Genomic DNA, 21,335 nt, shown 5'->3' on the forward strand with positions numbered 1-21,335 from the left:
AAGCATGTGATAGCAGAGAATCTTTACCACCTGACAAAGTGTTGCTACATATTCTGAGGACTCCTGCAACAAAGAAAAATGTGTCTTATGCCAAACGAATCTGAAAGAAAAGCTAAAATCAACTATGGCTGGACTGAAGAGAGTTCAAGATGTTGCAGAAATATGGCAAGATTAAGTTAAAAAAAAAATTGAAACTGGTGGGCGAAGAGGATCAAATATTTTAACATTGTAACAACAAGTGCAACAAGTCATATATAAGGAAAAAAGCTTGGAAGAAATTAATAAAAGAAATAGCAGAAACCAGTGAATCACAACAAGAATCCGAGTCTTCAGAGATGGCTATGACAAAACTCAATGCCCATCCACTTAGAAGATTGATGACTACCCCATGTCCACCTCCAACAACTGATGAGAAAGCAGAGGGTCTTCAATGTGTTAACTGTAGTTTACCAGAACAAGGGCCAAAGGGATTGACGAAAGAACAAAGTATAGAGTATGTGAGTCTCAACGGGGAAACATGTTTTTATCTGCAGCAAGGTTTTTTTCCAAGATAAAGTTTTTAGCCAAGTAGCTTATCTATACAGCGAGGTGAATGTATTTGCAGAGGATTTGTATGCCTACCCGAACTACATACATGCATTCATTTGAAAATATCAATGTACATTGAGCTCCCAGGAGCAGTGTAACCGCCAGCTGTCCGTTACCTTTGCACTCTTTGAAAAAGCAAATGAAGTTTTAAAGCCACACTTGAGTGCTGACTATGGGTTCACACTCACTGAGATCAGAGAAATAATGGTCAACATTAATGAAACTTTGTTGATCCACAATAATGAAATTAAGATTTTTCTGGTGGGAATGTACAAAGTCAGAATTCGTTTTTGGCAGTCTAACGAAAAGAATGAGCCACTTTCGGTGTTCTCAGCTGATTTGACTCCTGAAGTTCTTGCTGTCAAAATAAGATCACAGGATGCAGTAAAATCAGCAGGAACCATTTTAAAAAACATCCTGAAAGATTTAGATTTTTGACTTAATGGCAAATTTTATGATGCCCCGGAGATCCGCAAATCATGGGAGTCAACAAGAATGCCTGATGTTGTCTTAACGTTTTTTACATCATTGTTTAATATTAGTAAAGTAAAACTGTTACAAACTAGAGTTCTTGAGTTTGGAACAGCAGCCGACAACATTGATGATGGCTTTGTATATATAAGCGAAGAAGTGGAAGACAATCACATGAACCGACAGGCTTATGCTGTGAAAATGTACTGTCTTTTCTAAATCATGTTTTATGAATTAAATCATGCAAAAAGGAAAACTCCACTACACATGATGACTATCCATGTAATCTATGACAAGTGCAAATGTAGAGAGCTAATCACTTCAGTGAATAGGATTGGTGTATCAACAAGTTACAATGACATAGTACGGAGCAGGAACTTGTTAGCAGCTCATGCTGAAAAATCTTGTGAATCCGACTGCACTCCACTTCCAAGTCACTTTGCCAGGGAAGGATTTACAATTGCTGCTCTTGATAATTTTGATTTTAAAGGCAGCTCTGCTTTGTCTGGATCATCCTGCACACATGACACTGCCATGGCGCTTTTTCAAGGCTGTACCAATGAATCAGCTGCTGGAAAACAAGCTGTGTCAGCTGTAGGCTTAAACAAACGAAGTTGCAAACTTATAAGCCAACTGCCTTGCCAATGTGTGCAAAATTCCTGCAAGCCATCAATACGTCCCAGTCTACCAGAAAGTTTCAAAGTGGCTGAGGACATAGATCTTCTTCCACCTGATGCTGCGGTCCGCAAGCTGATTTAACTGAATTTATCATATTGCTTATTCAGTTCGGACTGAAGTATGTAGAAAAGCCAGTTCCAAAATGTGTATGCTCATCTTGAAGCCCAGCCTATCCTGCCAATTTTCTGCAGTGAAGGTGTTTTCTACATTGTAGCTGACATTTTTATGAGCAATCCAGTAGAATTTGATGATCTTTCTCCAATGATGGACGTTTTCCACATGACAAAAGTTGCGTTGTGGTGTGCAGAAGTTATCTCAGTGTATGTGGGATAGACAATGCACTTAATGAGCCTGAAATCTTTGGAAGCAAAACTGTCCAGTCAGAATTGAGCAGATCAGCAAAGTCTACCCAAGCTAAATTACTTCTCTAATGATCCCATAACACAAATCAAAAGTGTAAATCTCTGGACAGCAATTTTTTTATGGAGGTGTATTAGGGGGCTGAGATTGAGGGCCAGATATACAACCCTAATTTGCATGCGCAAACAGGTTTGCGAACCATTTGCTCATGCAAAATCTAATAGGGCTGTGTACAATCCCTGTTTAGTGAGTTGCAATTTCTTTGCGACTCGCTAAATAGGAATTGCGAGTCGCTATTAGGAAGGGGCGTTCCAAGGGCGTCCCTTCCTAGTAGCGAGTCAGAGGCCTATGTAAGAATGTTTTGCAACCGCAATTGCAGTCGCAAAACACTCACAATTTAGCGCCCTCTTCAAGAGGATGGTAAAGCAGTTGCAAATGGGAAGGGGTCCCCAAGGGACCCCTTCCCCTTTACAAATGCAGGGGAAAATATTTTTTTAGGGGCAGGCAGTGGTCACTACCTGCCCTTAAAAAATAAAACGAAAAAGGTACATTTTTCTTTTTTTAAATGCAGCCCGTTTTCCTTTAAGGAAAACGGGCTAGATTTAAAAATAATAAACTTTCTTTAAAAGCAGTCCCAGCCATGGAGGGCTACTAAGCCCAGCAGGCCACCATACCTGGGAGGGTCATCCATTCCTAATGGGGTCACAAATTGCAAGTGCCTTAATAATTTGCATGAGGCATGAAATTTGCGACCCCATTAGGAATCGCTAACAGTGTCTCAGACACTGTTGTACATGGCATTTAGCAACTCGCAAATTGCGACTTGCAATTGAGCGCAATTTGCGAGTTGCTAAATGACATGGTCGTACATCTGGCCCTGAGATCATGAAGAGTCCTTATGGGAGCCCTGAGGCGAATCGCCCTTGGAGTACAGGGTTCTAGAACCCCCTTTGACCAATCACTCAATGTCCCGTCTCTATTCCACCCCCCTGCTCAACATCCTTCCGTTCCTAGACAACCTCCGGAAAAATGGAAGAGATTTTATGCAGGTTGGAAGACGACGCTTGGCGGGCTGCCTGCTTTTACTCCTGAGAAGTGGCCATACGGGTGGGGTTCCAATTAATTCAACTAAAGATACTCCAAGGAGGCTACTTCAGTAGGACGAGGATGTTCCATATGGGAAGGGTAGATACTGACCGCTGCCTTAGGGGCTGCAGCAAAGAGGCAGACTGCTGAGCACAATCTGGGGGTGCCCCAGGATACAGACGATTTAGAGATCTGATTACCCTGGGTGTCTAGGGGGACCAAACCCAGGACCGCTACCTTCTCCTCTTTTACAATATGACCATGATGGTGGCAATGCAACATATTATTAGACAGTGGTGGCAGGAAAAGACACCAACATGGCAAGTATGGGAGTCTGGTCTGGACTATTGCATGAGGATCGGAAAATTTGTATACCAAGCCCGGGGTTGTCCGCGGACGTTTGAGAAACTTTGTGGTCCATGGAGGAATGCAGAGGAACCAGATCTCTGAGAGACATTATAGGAAAGAACATAGGAAGGAGGGGATATATCGGGATTTGTTTTCACAAAGTAGAAAATGTCATTGTATGTTTATGCAAATATAGACGTATTGGTAGGTCGTAGGTGGTGCAAGGCGGGAGTTCTGAGATTGGGTCCAAGGTATCCTCGACCGGTATGCCTCACAATGTTGTAAGGCGGAAGAGTGCCTGATTTACCACCTGGTTGTTTGAACACTAATAAAAAGAGTTATAAAAAAAGGGCCACCAAATTTGCACAGCCAGACAGTTTTATACTTAAAACTAAATTGCTCACAAATGATAATGTGTGAAAATCGGGTTTCAGTGAAATTTAATATTTGTCCATCACCAAGTAAAGTGTCTTCATTTTTTCTGAGCCTATTAACATCTTTGGTTCCATCACACTTCAGAATTACAAAAAATGAGCTTCAATTTGCGTTCCCAGCTGGTGAATGTACAGTTCATTTACAAGTATTTAGATTTTGTTGTGTGTTACAAAAACATGACATTCTAATGCTTTTCTTTTCACACTCCATCTTCCCACCAAGACTGTCACATAATTCACTTTTCATTCTCTGACTGCAAAGTGAGAGGAGGTTGTAAATACCAGTCAACATGTTAAAAAATATAAGCAGCAAGTTATCAGAGGATACAGCTTGACATTTGACCTCTATATTTGAAGTGCAGCAAATGTTCCAAGATAAATACAGCATTTAAAGGCATCTTTATTTGTTGCTTAGACTTTCGCGGACCACCAAAAATCGGTTAACGACCCACCAGTAGGTCTCGACCCAAAGTTTGCGAAACACTGGTCTGGCTAGTAAGCACCTTGAATATGAAACAAATGAAACATGAAAGGCACATTTCTTCTGTTTACCTCTAGGATAATCCATAGATCCACCCATTTGAACCCTGCCCAATGCACAATATCTTTTTCATTATCTCTGTGTCACTTCATGAATTGATTTGATTTATTAATATCTATCTTTATCACACTAACCCTTGTTTTAATGTAAAGAACAATGTTACATCTTAGTGCAAACCCCATATAGCCATTAAACAACGCACATTCCTCAACTTGTCAGGGTATGGGCTAATTACATGCACGACAAAACAGAATAATGTGAAAGGTGTCACAATAACGATCCACAGAAACATTTTTAAGAGAGTGAAAATAGTTAAAATAGTTGCAAACAAAAATGGATGTTGGGTATTAGCTCAAGTCCTAATTGAGGGGGTGTGTATGCTAATCTACCAAAGGCCCACATTTAGATGACCCAGATATTTAGGACTCTATGGCCTTTCAGCTAATTAATGGGAGGGATCTATCATAGTCATAGGTGATTTCAACTTTGATCCAGGTGCATGGATTGATAGATTATGGAAAGGTTTGAAGGGGCCGGAGCTCGGGTACACTTATTATTCTTCCGTGCATCAGCAATATTCATGGCTGGAGATGTTGTTCATATAGAATAAACGGTTAGCTGGATCCGACTGCCTATCTTTTTATGTGCAGAGGGCACCACCCCGATCCACCTGCAGAGCCTCTGCAGTCTTAAAGTTACTATTAAATTGCAGTTTTGTGAATACCCAAAACGATATACTTAAACAAATGTGTACTTTTACCTTTGTGAATCATGCCCTGTATGTGTACCGGAGGCCGTATCATGCATATGGCGCATTTTCCTTGTTTGCGCCGGGGCAGCATAAAGCGGGCCTAACGCTTGTTGCGCTCCCAAAGCACTTCTGTAACATGTCCCCTTGGGTGCTAAGTTGGAATACACCTTCAAGATCACCTTGTCGCAAGAATGTTCTTGCTACTGCCAGAGTGGGGGAGGAGCTTGGTTGCTGCTCCCATAGAAGGTGGTGTTGGGGCTGCCGTCAAGTCTACGTTGAGGGTAGTCGGGCCGGCCAGCTGCAGCAGACGATGAGCGTTGGCGTGAGAGTAGTCCACCTTCATCGACCAGGCTGTTGTGTTGCCCCTCGGTGTGGTGTGGCCCGAATAATGGAGAACTGCTCCAGTATGCTGGGTAAACGCACCCACGACACGCACACGCCGTTCCCATCTTTAGTTATCCCTCTGCTCATGCGTATTGTGGTAAACCCCCTGCTGGCAGTAGCGTAGGAGATTCCCCACGGTGCATCAGCAGGTGGTGATTCCATGGACACAACATGCAGGGACAGAGTCCACAGTTACGGCCCTTATTTTATTATTGAACAGAAAACATCAGCCCTGACTTTGCTAGCCTCTCAGACCCATGTGGCCATAGTAAAAGTGTTTTGGCCTCCAGTTTAAGGGAAATGGCAATTGAAATTCTACCTGCTAGCAACAAAAAAATCTGTCGGTAAGCGCTTCTGTACACGCTCTCACGAAGGACTTTGTGAAAGAAGAAAATCCAGTGTTTCTCATTCATTAAGACTAAAGGGCCCCAGATTTAATTAGAGATAACACATTCCTCTGAGAGAAGTGGAAAACCCCAGCGTAGCTTTCCATTATGCTTTTGCCTGGAGCTAGAGAACTGGTTGAGGTGACTGAAGGTTTTAGTGTTTAGCTTGATTAATGTACCCAAGTTACATTATGAAGCACAGAATGTAAATTCGCTCTGTATACATGTTTTAGGAAGACTGCAAAAAATAGCATCCACTTCAGTGCTGCGGTTATGGAAAGGCTCAGCTTTGGAATAAGGCTTCAGGGGGAGATAAAAATAACTTCCACAGAGTGGTGTTTGTGTGAGGTTTTGTCGCTAGAGATAGTAATTAGAATTTGGGACACCCATCTATTGCATTGTGACAAGACACTATTGTCTCCCCAACCACTATCGCCTTTCTCCTGTTCTCTTTTGAGCCTGTCTCCAAGGCTTCCGAACCCAAAGATCGGGCAGGGCAGGGAGGGAAAAAAGACAGGGCAGGGAAGGAATAGACATGTTGCTGCGAGAATGGATCCATGCTGTCACCATCCAACAGCGGTAGACAGAAAGAACAAGCATTTGCAATGCAATAGGTCTCGCATTTGCGAGAGTTTGACCTATTGGCGTTGCAAATGCATTTTATTTGTCTGTTTTGATAAGTAACACATAAATAAAAGTTACTGGAGCCGATTCACAGAACTAATCGGAGACAAAATCCTAAACGTACTACTTTTGGTATTCACAGAAGGCATTTAGTAGTAGTAAAGTTAGGATTCCTAACTTTACTACTACTAAACTGAGACAAAATCCTAACTTTACGACTTTCGGTGTGCACAAAAAGGATTTAGTAGTAGTAAAGTTAGGAATCCTAACTTTACTACTGCTAAATACCTTCTGTGAATACCAAAAGTAGTAAGTTTAGGATTTTGTCTCAGATTACTTTTATGAATTGGGCCCATTGTCATTTACCATGCAAATAGCTCAAACGCATGTAAATGCAAGACCTATTTCATTTAAAATAAGCGGGCGCCATTGTCCCGGGCTGCTTGGAAAGTGAAAGCACGCATGACACGCTAAATATTGCTGGAAAGCATGTCGTGCCTGCAGTAGGAGAAACTCATTAAAGAAAATAGTGCTTACAGACTAAATAAGACATACTGTGTAACAACAGAAGAAAAAGGGCCAGTCCTCATGGGAGGGTACAAATGAAGACAAGGCGGTACTAAGGAGGGTCTAATAAGCCTATTAACGAATCAAAAGCCAGCATTTACAAAAAACATTGACACAAGCCAATGACAAATATGGTTGGAGAGTGGGCTGGGCTTCAAGTCTATACCTGATTACAGTATACCTGGCAGAGTAGTGTATGTGCTGCCCAGGCTCGACCTAAAAACCCGGCAGAGGAAGCAGAAGATAGAGAGGACGCAGATAGAAGCTTACAGTTTGGGAGAGAGAGCGAGACAGTGAGAGAACCAACGCTGTCTGAACCACCCACAAAGCTCTGGAAAACAGAACAGGAAGCATTGTGACAATTCCAGACCGAAGGCTTGTGCACAGATACATCAGGAGGTAAAAGGTTAAGCAATGTGTCCCTTTCTGCAGAGATCCTGCGGACGGATAGCTGTATCCGGCAAATTCAGGCAGGAGGTTGAAAGGTCTGGCAGCAGGAAAACTAGGTGTCAGGTGTCCAGAAAGCATTTAAGGGTAAACAGCCCCTTGATATATGCTATATGTTATGTGGCATACGTTTTATGGTATACCAGGTAGCAGGATGATGAAAGGTGGTCACCAGGGAGCACTTAATTGACCTTGTCTTGCAGATAGGATTACTTGCAGAGTAACCTAGGTGTCTTATTATGAATTGTACAAACCATTGAATTGTATAAACCAAGCCCTATCAGTACTTCCCTGAATCTCTTTGATGAGAAACTCAGACATTTCTTTGGTCGTTGATAGCAGTTAAAGAATCTTGCAGATCATCCAACAGAGAAGACTTTAATGAAGAGGATAGAAAACCCAGCCAGAGAATCCTCATTTTCTTGTATTGCAACAGTGAATACCACCTGTTTTACGCTTTCTGACATGCTATTCTTCTAGAGTCGGCAAGCATACATAAGAATTCACTTCCCTGAATATTTTAGAAGTCATAGTAGAGGGTATGAGTTTGACTCTGGAAGAAGTCTGTCCCTGAATCAGCATTACGAAAACGCAGGAAATGTGGTAATGAATGTGTGGGAATTGCAAATGAGTGATAATGTGGGAGTTAAAACTTTCGCCTATCATCAGCCTGTTTATACCTTGACTAATAAAAATGACACAGGTATTGTCCTTATATAAGGGGAATGTCAAGAGGGTGTAACAGCCTCTACCCAGATAGAACCCATGCTCACACACATTTCAGTACAGGACTGGCAGGACTTAAAATACACACCCTACAGATTTCAGCTGACGGGCTTCTAGGTGGGCATTGTCCCTTTGTCATCTAAAAAATTAAGATGCTATTGCTATTGTATATCCCAGATATGAGCAAAAAGAAACTACATTTAAGGGCGATTCTCCTTCTGGATCGCTGATGTTCGGAAATTTGAAAATACACTACCTGTGTTCTGCTGTTAGAAATATATATATCTGGTAGAAAAGGCTGCAGCACCATCCTGCAACATAGTTACTGTTTTAGTCCAGAACTCTCTGACTTACAGCCTTTCATGCAGAACATCCTACCAATAGCTACCTCTGCAAATCTTTGAGGAACATCTGATGAATACTTCTAACCACAGATTCTTACCTTTAGAATACCCCCAGACGCCAGACGGGATCCGCAAGATCGCGCCCACACCCCGGTAGGTGGTGTAGTGCGGCTCCACATTGACTTTGTTCCACCTGGAAGTGACAATAGCCGAATATAAGGGTTACACCTCAGCGTTGGCGTCAGGTCCTTTTTTTCTGCTCCTTCGTATATGGATCGGGAGCTCGTGCCCACTTTTTCCTTGTATGTTAGTGAGTTTTTTCTTAACATTTTTGCCCCCAGTATCCAAGGGAACTATGTCCTCCTCCTAAGCCACAGGGTTTACACTTGGTAGGCACTGTTGCAAACAATTTTCTGTGACAGACCCATTGGAAGGTATGTCTATGGTGTTTGGGTTTAGCGCACTACTCCAAGGCCTGTGAGGAGTGTGTCCTTATGAATCTCAAAGCGACCTGGGAACGTGAAGCAAAACTGTATGTCTCCAAACACAGAACAAAGTCATGGAAACCCCGCTTTCTGAGCCTTTCCTGCACAGGTCCTTGTTGCAGTCCAAGTCTTCCGGTAATTCAAAGCAGAAGCGCAGCATGGCCAAGCAGTATTCATCACATTCCCCTTATTTTAAGCAAGAGAGGTTGCAAGGACGTCAGAGAGCCTCTTGGTGGGCTGAGGAAGTCCCCCGCTGAGGAGCTAATTCCACAACTGGTCTTGACACACCCTGAGTTTCTGAGACCGTCCATTCAGGAGGCCTCTTCAGCTCCCTCTGGCATGCCTTTGGGCCCAAGGGTCCACTGAAGCCTCCAGTGGGATTACTGCCAGTGGATCTGCCCTCAGTGCTTTCCTGAACCATCTCATGTTCCACTAAGATGTGAGGCCCAACTTCCAATCCGGCACCTAAATCCACGCTGGTCCCTTTGAAGTTGATGCCGGTCATGACTCCACCAGTGCAGGAGGAAGTCATTAACCTAAAGGTTCTGTTGACTCCAAGCCTCATTTATCTTGACCCTGACCAAGGTCCTGTCCGAGTTCAATCGGATTCACACAGAACAATGTGCTTCCTATACTGTTGTGATGTGATATAAAGCAGAGGTATTGGACTTACAACAGAATTTCCGGCCAACTTGGCTCAAACCATCCAAAATCGTCAGAATGTGGCCAAATACATTATGCGTTCTGCTCTGCATACTACCGACTGAGCAGAGCAGTTGGCTCTTGCAGGGTACTTCAACATTCTTGGATGAGATTCATGGGCTTCTCTGGGGATGTGCAAGCATCACTAATGGCTATGCCATTCAACGTATCTCAACTTTTGCCAAGAAGACTGATTCTGCATTTGAACATGAGCAACATGGCTGATGCCCGGTGGAGTTGCTAGACAGCTAATGAGGAGATTGGCCCTGGTGTCCCCCTCAACCGTCACCTTCCCAGCCGTACATTGGACACAGTTCTTCCCTGCTATGGCTCCTTCCTCCCTCCTTTACTACAAATTCTCTCAACCTCGTTGTTTGTTTACTGTACCTTACTACTCTATTGTAACTGATGCAACTTGTAATACAATATTCCGCTGGTATAGCGCTCTGATACTTCTGGGTCTAGTCAGCGCTATATAAACTTCTTAAATCAATTAAACTCAAAACTGGTTTTCCTGAGACCTGAGCAACATGGCTGATGCCTGATGGAGCTGCTAGACAGCTAATGAGGAGATTGGCTCTGGTTTCCCCCTTGACCGTCACCTACCCAGCCGGACATTGGGCACAGTTCCTCCTCATCTCCCCGCTATTACTCCTTCCTCCCCTCCCTCCTATGAATTCTTGCAACATTGTTTTTGTGTACTGTAACTTACTAAGCTCTTGTAACTGATGTAACTTTAAACACAACGATCCTAAATGTAAAGCGCTCTGATACTCTCTTGGGTCAAGTTTGCGCTATATAAAACTTTATAAATAAAATAAAAATAAATAAATAAAACGTGTCAAAGAAAGACAGGCCATGGCTTATCCCTTAGGCCTTTCTATCCCTGTGAAACAGTTCCTCAGAGTTTTGCCCCATTTGTGGCTGCTCCCGAGGGTTGGTGTACTGACAATGCCAAAACCCACTTCCACCACAACAGACACTGCAGCCCTTTTTGGGTCAGGTGGGCATAAATTAAACAACACCCAGGCCATTTGGGCTGCAAACTTCCCAGCCTCAGCCTTCAAGCTGCTTTAGTTTGCCCTTAGTGGCAAACAACCACCACGTGGAATGTAGGATCAGGCATTTCCTCCAAGGTTGGCAAAATATGACAAGTAGGTCCTTCAGATCGTACAACAAGGCTATGCCCTGCCATTTATTTTCAACCCGCAGCATCTTGTGCTCCTCTGAACGACACTGATGAGAGCATATGTCCATCTTGCTTCAATACGTACAGGCTTTTTTGGCGAAAGGGGCCATAGAGATTGTTCCAGCAGAAAAATGGGGACCGGCTGTTTCTCGCGCTATTTTCTTGTGCTGGAGAAGGACAGAGGCCTTTGTCCTATTTTAGATCTCCACCCTACGAACACCGTCTTGCAGAGGGACAAATTCAAGAGCATCATGTTGGCCCCGATTCTGTCTGTCTTTGAACCCGGTGACTGTATGATGGCTTTGAATCAACAGGACGCCTACTTTCATGTGCTGATTTGCTGTCCCACAAATGCTGCTTTTGGTTCAAAGTAGGCCAGGAGCATTGTCAATTTACTGTGCTCCTCTTTCTATTTCTATTTCTGGATTTGGTGAAGCGCAACAGCTACCCCAGCAATGGGGCGTCCCGGCGCTGAGAGACAGGCTCACACCTACTAGACGGGGGAGAGGGCCCTAGAGAGCGGGAAAGAGGTAGGTCTTAATTGCTTTGCGAAAGACTGGGAGACTGTCTATGGAACGTATGCTGATCGGGAGATCGTTCCAGAGTTTGGGTCCGAGAGTGCTAAAGGATCGACCTCCAGTGCGAGAAAGCCTAGTTCTGGGAACTGCCAGAAGAAGTTGGTTGGAGGAGCGTAGTTGGCCTTATCAGTGCCCCTCGGATGTTTATCATAATGATGGTGCTACTCACAGCACACCCTCAGTGGTTGGGGATCCCAGCTTTCCCTCCACCTCGGTGACTGGCTGTTGATGATGCGCTCGCCACAGTTAATCATAGGCCACCTCCTGATGACGGCAAGCGTCATGACTTCAAGATTGACTATGAAAGTGCTGAAGTCACACCTCACTCCTTCGCAAAGGCTTCCTTTCATCAGGGCAATTCTGGATATGGTGCTGTTTTGGACCTTCGTATGGGCATTTGTACAGCTCCCGCCCATGGGAGCGGACAAGGTATTTGCTTACACTTGGCGGGAGTATTGAAAATTCTCTATGTCCTAAGGGTGAGCTCCCTGGGACATAGCATGTGAGCTGGCCCAGGGGGTGGGTCCCCGGGGCCAGTATTGGCTCAGGGAGGGGGGCAACGCAGATCACGATCTAGCTCCCTGGCAAATTTAGTGTAATTCAGTTTAGCAGTTTTTGCTGTAGCCTTGCCCAAAGAAATATATGGAAAATACATGGGGATTTTGCATTTTAAGGCCCCCTTATTTCTTGGCCCCCACTTGATGGATCACCCAGAAACTTTACATGCACAAACGAGTCAAACAGTAGCACCTTTTTGGAAAGTTTAGTGGAGATGCGTCAAACGGTGACAAAGGTATTAGAAACACAAAAAATACTTTTAGAGCTGACCAGCTCTAGGTAATATATAATCTATTCATTGAAAAAAACAAAGGTTACAGGGGCGTTGTAGTTAGGGTCAGATTTCACTAGTACAAAACCAGTGAAATTAGGCAGTTATGGTTACCTGAGCTAACTATAACTTACATCCCCGCAATGCACTGCTTATAACCTCACATATTACATCCCTCCTGACATGTTCAGTGACATCACTAATGACATCTCAAATAACATCACTGATGACACCATCCAGGGAGTGTAAGTATTTTGTAAGAGTTTATAATTGTTAAACATATATACTAAGGTACTACAAAACTTAAAGTAGTATACTTGGCGTACTACTAATGAGTAATACTACTTTTAGTATATATCATGTGAGTGGCTGTGTGACTGTATGTATCCCAGTTTGTATGGGTGTGTGAGTGGCTGTGTGGCTGTATGGGTGTACAAATTGTTAATGAGCTGTGTGGATGAGTGAGATGCTGTGTGAGTGGCTGTATTGATGAATGAGTGGGTGTGTCAGTGCATGTATGGGTGGGTGAGTGACAGTGTAAGTTGCTCTCTCAAGGGTAAGTGGTTGTGTAGTGACTATGGGTGGGTGAGTGGGTGTCTGAATGGCTGTATGAGTAAGAGACTGGGTGTGTAAGTGGCTGTATGGGTGAGTAAGTGGCTGTTTGAGTAGGTGTTTCATTAAGTGACTTCATGTCTGAGTGACTGTATTGGACAGTGAGTGTCTGTGTCTGTGTTTCCTTTTACAGGTAAGTTCACATTTTTGTAATTTGGAAGACGTGTGCACGATCATTTGTCAGTGTGTTCCTACTACATTTGCTGAGCGCTTGGTATTAATCTGTATATTTTAGCATATCAGTATTAAAGTATTTACCGCAATTCTATTTTTCTGTACTTTCTCACCTTATTATAAGCATACCAACAGATCGTGGAGTATTTCTAACTGATCACCTTTCTGTACTGAGATGATTCATTGTGGTGGTTCAAGTGACTAGAGTCATAATTAAAAAACATTTTCTTGGCAAGAATCGAGCTTTTCTGAAGATGCTTGGCACTCAATGCTTTACAGTGAAATGCATGATTAGAAGGATAACGTACACTGCTTATCAATGGTTCATGCATTAGGGAACTTAAACAGTAATTCTATTTTGCAGATGTTGTATACCTTTCGCCTCTGATCTGTGCCGTCTTCATTGTGTTGATTCCAATTTGGATTGCAATTGCTAAACAGAACCCCTCAATCTCCGAGGTCCTGAAATCTGGTTGGCAGCCAGTCATTGTTGCAATGTCTATCAGCAGGTAGGCCAATGTTTCACTTGTTCTCCTATGCTGCATTTGATAGACCTGATTTTCTCTTCTTTCGAGTAAGTAGTCATATGCTTTGTTTTCTTTGACCGTCATCTACTGACAGCCAGACTACACCTATTTATTTTGGGATGTAATAGTTTGCATGTTAAATCCATGGCCCGTAAATCATTATTTTTTGGTAGATTTTAACCTGTTTGTTGACAATCCAGCTGAAAACCAGCTTCAGAAGTACTTGAGAACATTAAAACCTTAGGCTTCATGCATGTGGTGATTGTTCCCACCCATGTTTTGGGTCCTACTCTGCACATAAAGTTCACAACCAAAACAGAAAACAAAACCTCTGTCCATTGAACCTTGACCTCGGTCTGAAATTTTTCAGTTTCCCTCCACAATATTCTTAGTGCCCGATTACCACTTTGGTGCTCCTCCGCTGACTCTCCGCCAGCGTGGCAGTGCTAAATCCACGGAAAGACCGCCCACCTGATTACCAGATGAGCTCGTGCAAGTGGGCGGTCCTTTTGCCGCTCCCACGGTGTAGCCCTGAAAAAAGAGCACCGCAGTGGGAACAACAAAAATGTTTCAGAACGGCATGGACTGTGAAGTCCATGCCGTACTGGAACTGGGGGTGCAAGCAGACAGAGGGGCACATTTTGTGCCCCCCTGAATGTATCCCCATGTAGGTCCCCCCCTTTGTTTCCCCACCGCCAGCCTTTTCGTGGCGGGCTCACCGCCATGAAAGCGCTGGCGGTGGAGGAACTCGAAATATCCTCAGTAGGACTGCGCCAGTCCCACTCAGCTTATTGTATTGCCCCTCCGCTGCGCCACGACCAGAGAATGGCAGTTCCCTGGCGAGCTGGCGGTTCACCGCTGGAAGATTGCAGAAAGTAGTAATCCGGCAGGCGGACCACCACCACTACAAGTCTGGTGGTCCATGGACCACCAGACTTTTAATCAGGCCCTTAGACATTTGAAGTGACATTGCACCATGTTGTAGCTAGGTGCTTCCCAGGCTACTGTATAACATAAGGTAAACAATTGCAATAATCCTCAGAATATAGCAGAGCTAAAATCACCGACCTTGTGTAATCCTGGTCTATGTCTCTGAGCTTTCTGTGGCAAGATGTTACTCTCTATTAATAACCCATCTACTCGTCGACTTAGAAAGCAAAGGATAATATCAAAGCTGAAAATAAATGGTTTGATTCTGACTTGGCAGAAATAATGGAAAATGTTTTCATCCTGAAATCAAATGGTGGATGTCAGTATCCGAATAACCTACCCATTAAGTTCCAGAGCCTATCACTAAGCCCTAAAGAATGCAAATTGACCTAAATTGCACGTAACAGATTTTTTAGGATGTTTCAAGAAATATATAATTCTGAAGTGCTGAAAATTTCTCTCATCTGCCAAAAAGAATGTGAAGATATTATAGGCTTCTTTAAGGGTGAAATCTTGAACATCAATCCATCATTAGTAATAGAACAGAATCCCTTTTTCAAACTCTTAGCCCCCGCCCACCACCTCCACCTCTACAGTCGCCCTTTTCCTCCTTTTCACCTTTAAATCCATTGTGGAAAAGAAAGCTACACACTAGGCCTTGAAAACAAAAGACTCTGAGATCCGATTGTAACCTTGCCCAGCTGCACATGAATAAAAATCTCCCATCCCTTGCAGGTGACGTACAAGTATTAACACAACTTCTCTTTTCAGTAGTTAATTTCTTGACACCTTGAAATATGGCAATTTTTGCCCCCCCTTTGGGAAAATAAAAACTGACCCTATCTCAGCTTTTCATATCCATGCAACTTTTTATAAAGAGAAGTCACCAGGCGACTTCAAGAATTTGTGGAACATAATATTAGGCTGGATGGTCTCCACTCTGCTTTTCTTCCATATCGAGGCTCAGAATCAGTGTTATCTAACATCAGAAACACGTGGGAGGACATGACCTGGCTGAAATCCTCTTGGTTCTCTCCGTGATCGTTCACCATGCCATTTTGCTGGGCTGACTCAAAGAATGTGTAAGGGATGCCTCTTGAATGTATTTTTTTGTTTCTTCACAACCCGACTCAACAAGTGCATCTAGGTTCTTCCGTTTCCTGTTCCCACAAAGTGTAATAAAGAGTTCAGCAAGAGTCCCCCCTCCCCCTACTTTGCTTAAATATATCCAAACTTTCTTTGACTTGGCTTATGTACTATACCAACATCATTTAAAATGCCAGATGTATGCAGGTGACAGTCTGATACATATCCGTTAGAGCACAGCGTGGGAAAGCATGGAGAGTGCAAAACCAGATATAAATTTATGATGAAGGAAATTGCCTTTGACTGACTGGATCAAAGCCACAATTCTACTTGTAGGAGAGGTTGGCTTAGAACCACTTGCTTTCAATTAGTCCTACTTCTTGGTCTCTCCTTCTACCTCCTTCCACCTGATCTGAAACCAGAGGATCATTTTCTTCTATGACCTCAGCTTCAGCCCACAGAGCAATGCGCTAGTCATGGAAGCTACGTTTCTACTCTACCTCCTCTGGAATATTCTTTCACTCATTTAGACCAATTACTAAAAAGGGACAGATTTACAAGCCCCTTGCACCACTTTTGCGCAGCCGTTGCGTCACTTCTGTGACGCAGCGGCGGCATAAAGCTAGCGCCATGCTGCGGGGATTTAAAACGTGACGCATCTAGGGAGATGCGTCACGTTTTAAAGGCCTGCGCCACATGAAACCTGCGTCAGGTTTCATGTGGGTGTACCAGCGCAGACCGGTGGGCGTTCTGGCGCAGGAACGCCTAGGAAAAGTGCCTGAGTGAAATCTACAAGATTTCACTCAGTCACTTTTCCGACCCTCTGCGTCAAAACCTTGCGCCTGCTTGAAGCAGGTGTAAGGTGTGGCTCACCATGTGGAAGATAGGCCGGGTTGGCACAGTGCTGGACTTGCGTCGCGCCCGCGTCACAACTCCAGCACTGCGTCAACCTTACGCCAGCAGATGCAACACGCATCTACCTATCCTTGCGCCGTGGCGCCCCGCATTGTAAATGTGGTGCATCGGTGGTGGCGCAACAATGGCATTGCGTGTCGCACGTTTCTTGGCGCATCCCTGCTGATTTGCAGGGATGCGCCAGGTAATCTGACCCATAGAGTTTACATTTTTAGTCATGTCCCTCATTGGACTGCTTCAAAATTATATACTCTGGCATCCTGGAAAACTCATTGCCAAACTGCAGAGAGGTCTACTCGTAGTGTCAAGTTAATCACACTTTAACATGCAAAAAGCATAGTCGGGCAGCGGCAAGCTGTTGGTACCTGCGTTTAAGGAACCAACCATATGAAGCCAGCACAGAAAGCACACTCTTCTGCGCCTTGGTTGCATTTAGGCTAACATTTAAAAAATGGTGCATTATGCACAGACCTCACAGAAACTGGTAAATAGCTACCATCCCGCTATGAACTTGTGATTCTAGGTTAATCCTACGCGTCCCGCTGAACTCTAACTCCCATGTTGTCAGAACTTTAATTTTCCAGTCTTTTTCCTTGCCTGTTGCAGAGATCTGATTTGGCCTCTGTGATGTGTTGTGCGTTATAACAGTCAAAAATAAATACATGAATAAAGAGGTGTGGGCCAGAAGTTGAGGAGTCAGAAAATAATGTCACTATTCAAAAAGTAAACTGAAAACTTTTTTTTGTAACAAAGACATTCTTGTTTATTTCCATTTTATTTTGTGAAATACTAAATCATAAAAATACCACCGGTGGCCCAGAAGATAGATTATATACTTGAAAAGCAACGAATATATTCCCATATGTGTTTAATTGAATTGTAATTCAGTCTTATTCTTGCACTTTTTATACAAGTGCAAGAAAACCTTTTTCACAAACTTTTTAAAAGGAAAAATTAAAGAAACCAGCCGTAGGGTAGCTAGATATGCTGCGGCCGTAAGGGTGGTGGTCTTCAAACTGTAAGGCAGACCCCTTGGGAGGGGGTGAATAGGTGTGAATCAGAGGAACATTCAGAATGAACACACGGACATACTGCTGAAAAACACTGCACTGATTTAGAGACTGAAAAGAAAGTGAACATGAGCCAGTCTGTAATGGGCTAACAGTAATATCTCTTGTCTGTCATGGTGAGGCTGAGAGTAGGTGTCAAGGGGGGCCACCAAATAATCTCCAACAGTGTTCCTTTAAAAGGAATAACTAAATTCAAAAGCAGTGTTTGCATTTTCTTTTCTTTTCTCGCCTCGACTGACCTTTTTTCGACCATTGTCGAAGATTTTTTTGAGACATTGTCTCCAGGTGTGACAGATGTCCGCAAGGAAGACTGGTTTTGAGCCCTGTGGCGCTTGTCATCAGCAAATGTTGGTGACTGACCCACTTCTTATCTGCCTCTGGTTTCTCAACCACGACCACCACGCCAAGACCTGCGTCAGTTGTTGCGCCATGTAGCCCAAGGCCTTGAGGGAGTGCTCCCTCAAGCTCCTTGCCACTTGAAGTGCAACTCTGCAACAGTCTCTCTCCCTGTCGAGAGGATGGTCCCGCAATCTGTTGTGAAGCCACTCCAAACGCTCGTCGTTGCACTTAAAGTCGTCCAGGCATATGGGTAAGTCCCATAAGCGCTAAAAGAACAAGAAGTCAAAGAGGTCTTTAACTTTGTCCCATCTGTCGAATGCATCTGAGGAAACGAGGGAGTATCAGCTTTCGAAGCCTGGCTCTGCATTTGCGCCTGGGCTGTCTCTGGGCCTCCCTGAGTCTCCAGGAGCTGTAGCGACCCTCACCCAAATACAAGAATTTTATGAGGTAATGCATTTCGTATTTGGGTGGCGCGTCCCCGCTGGAGCGTCTTCAGGGTCCGGAGGGGCCCTCACTTGACTTCCAATGGGGGGTTCAACCCTGCGCCAGTCAGGCCCCTTGGATCAATGGACAGATCCGGCTATCGTCGATCGACCTTCCCTGGCGCCGGTCCCACTGCTGACTTCCCCGGTGCCGCCCCAATACTCACCCCGACTCCGACACAGAGCTGGATGGGCGTCATCTGACGTAGACTCCAGCACCGACTGGACGCATTCCATCAAGGCAAGAGCCTATGCCCTATTTCAGTGGGCTAAAACTTGGGGTTGACTGGGAGGGGCTACTGGACCCTGATGAATACCTAGATTTCTTTGAAGACACCTGCTGTGAGGATTTGGCGGATCCAGTCAACTGGACACCTTCCCAGATACTGGTTTGGTCTGTCCTCCCACTGTGGCTACTGAGGAATGATCCTCATTTGCCATGGTGGTGAGGAGGGCTGCTGAAGTCCTGGCCCTTCAGCTTCCTTTCATGGCTGTTAAGACGGACATGCTTCAGCCGGGAGTCACCCCTTCTGAACCACGTCTCCCATTTAATGAAGTCCTCACGGATGTCCAACTTGGGGCTTGGTCCAAGCCCATCACAGGGGCTCCTGTGAATAGAACAATTGCCCACTGCCATTGCCCTGCCCCAGGGGACCCCAACTTGCTCACACAACACCCCACCCCGGAGAGCTTGGTGGTCCAAGCTTCTACTTCCAGAATAAATCCTGGCGCATTCCCTACAACACCGGACAGGGAATCCAAGATACTGGATACCTTGGGAAAGAAGATGTTTTCTTTCTTCAGCCTGGCACTGTGGTCGGTGAACACCGGTGATGTCTATGGTCTCAGAAGAGGTCTTACCCATACTCTTCCAAGCTATTGTGGATGGGAGTGACGCAGCTAAGTTCACAATGTGCTGTGGGTTATATACGTACGACTGACTTGGCAGAGCATTTTTATCGTCAGTGGACCTTAGGCGCCACACCTGGTTGAGAACAACTGGGTTTTCGGGTGGTGTCCCTGCCTTGCTCATGGACATGCCCTTTGATGGCTCTTGTCTCTTCGGAGACAAGGAAAACTTGGCTCTAGAGCGCTTCATGGACAGCAGAGCTATGGCTATGTCTTTGGGCTTTTCCATGGTGCCTCAACAACCACAGTCCCCCTTTTGTTCCTTTTGTGGCCACAGCAGGGGCTTCCAGGAACGTCTCCCCCCCCCCCCCCCCCCCAGCGACCACAGAACACAAACTTTTCAGCTCCCTGCGAGACTAAGGACATTGTTCCTACAGACCTTGTGGGTTAGGTAGCCAGAGGTCAGGGAGTCCACCCCCCCCCCTCACAGCTGCAGCCTCTAAGCCTCTCAAATTTTCCCTCTGACCTTCATGGCCATCCAGTGGGAGGCAGGATACGCCATCACCTGCACCACTGGAGGCCAATAACATCCGCCTACTGGGTTCTCCAGATTGTCCAAAGGTGCTACTCCCTCCCCCTTGTGAAAACCACTCCATCCATGCCACCCAATTGCATGGCAGTTCGGGCTGGACTGTTCCCATGAGGCACAGGGTCAAGACTGATTTGCATATGGCCATGTCTGAACTGGGGTGGCTTGGTGAGCAAAATAATGATGGATTAAACCCAGATCTGTGACTGGGGTGAATGTTTTGCCATTGTGCAACATTCCGTCCATCATCTTGTGTGTTTTGCTGTTCACCCTATGTGGGAAGGGTATGCCCAGACGTTGGTCCCGTGCTCACTAAGCCACTGGAGTCAAGCTGTCCTGGGTGAAGACGGCTGATAGCCAAAAAACGGTCCTAGGATGCTTGATTCCGGTCCAGGTAAGACATGGCTTGGCAGTTCGGGCTGGACTTTTCCCATGAGGCACAGGGTCAAGACTGATTTGCATATGGCCATGTCTGAACTGGGGTGGCTTGGTGAGCAAAATAATGATGGATTAAACCCAGATCTGTGACTGGGGGTGAATGTTTTGCCATTGTGCAGCATTCCGTCCATCATCTTGTGTGTTTTGCTGTTCACCCAATTGTGGCAGTACTATATCTCCTCACTCCGCCAGGAAGTGGCGGCATCAAAAGTAGGTTGTTGTTGCAATTCCTGCTACTTTCTGGTGCCCAACAAGGATGGATGCCTTTGTCCTATCTTAGACCTGGGCCCTTCCTGAAAAAGAAGAAAATCAAAATGCTCTCTTGAGTCCTCACTGCCCTGGACCCGGTAGACTGGATGGTAGCGTTGGGCTTGCATGATGCATACTTCCACAACCGGTCCTAGGATGCTTGTTTCCGGTTCGGGGAGGACCTGACTTGGCAGTTCGGACTGGACTGTTCCCATGAGGCACAGGGTCAAGACTGATTTGCATATAGCCAGGTCTAAACTGGGGTGGTATGGTGAGCAAAAGAATGATGGATTTAACCCAGATCTCTTGACTGGGGGTGAATGTTTTGATTTATTCTACATTCAGTCCATCAATTGTGTGTTGTTTGCTTTCGCGCCCTAAGTGCGCCAGGTATGCCCAGACGTGGCTCCTGGGCTCACTGTGCTACTGGAATCAAGCTATCCTGGCTGAAGAGGGGTGAAACCCCAAAACCGGTCCTAGAATGTTTGTTTCCGGTCCGGGGAGGACCTGGCTTGGAAGTTCAGCCTGGACTGTTCCCATGAGGCACAGGGGCAAGA

The 21,335-nt window shown here is 45.0% G+C and overlaps 1 protein-coding gene across 3 annotated transcripts in view; it reads left to right on the top strand.

The window, feature by feature from the left end:
* The window catches only part of SLC41A3 (solute carrier family 41 member 3), a 204,432-nt gene that overhangs the window by 165,640 nt on the left and 17,457 nt on the right, over positions 1-21,335 (top strand). For all 3 annotated transcript variants that reach the window (XM_086939266.1, XM_086939267.1, XM_086939268.1), the window contains one exon: positions 13,669-13,813. In XM_086939266.1, the coding sequence (XP_086795392.1) occupies positions 13,669-13,813 (145 nt within the window). The remainder of the gene's footprint in view (positions 1-13,668; positions 13,814-21,335) is intronic.

The sequence above is a fragment of the Lissotriton vulgaris genome, chromosome 9, assembly GCF_964263255.1.
Source record: "Lissotriton vulgaris chromosome 9, aLisVul1.2, whole genome shotgun sequence".
NCBI classification, from domain to species: Eukaryota; Metazoa; Chordata; class Amphibia; order Caudata; family Salamandridae; genus Lissotriton; species Lissotriton vulgaris.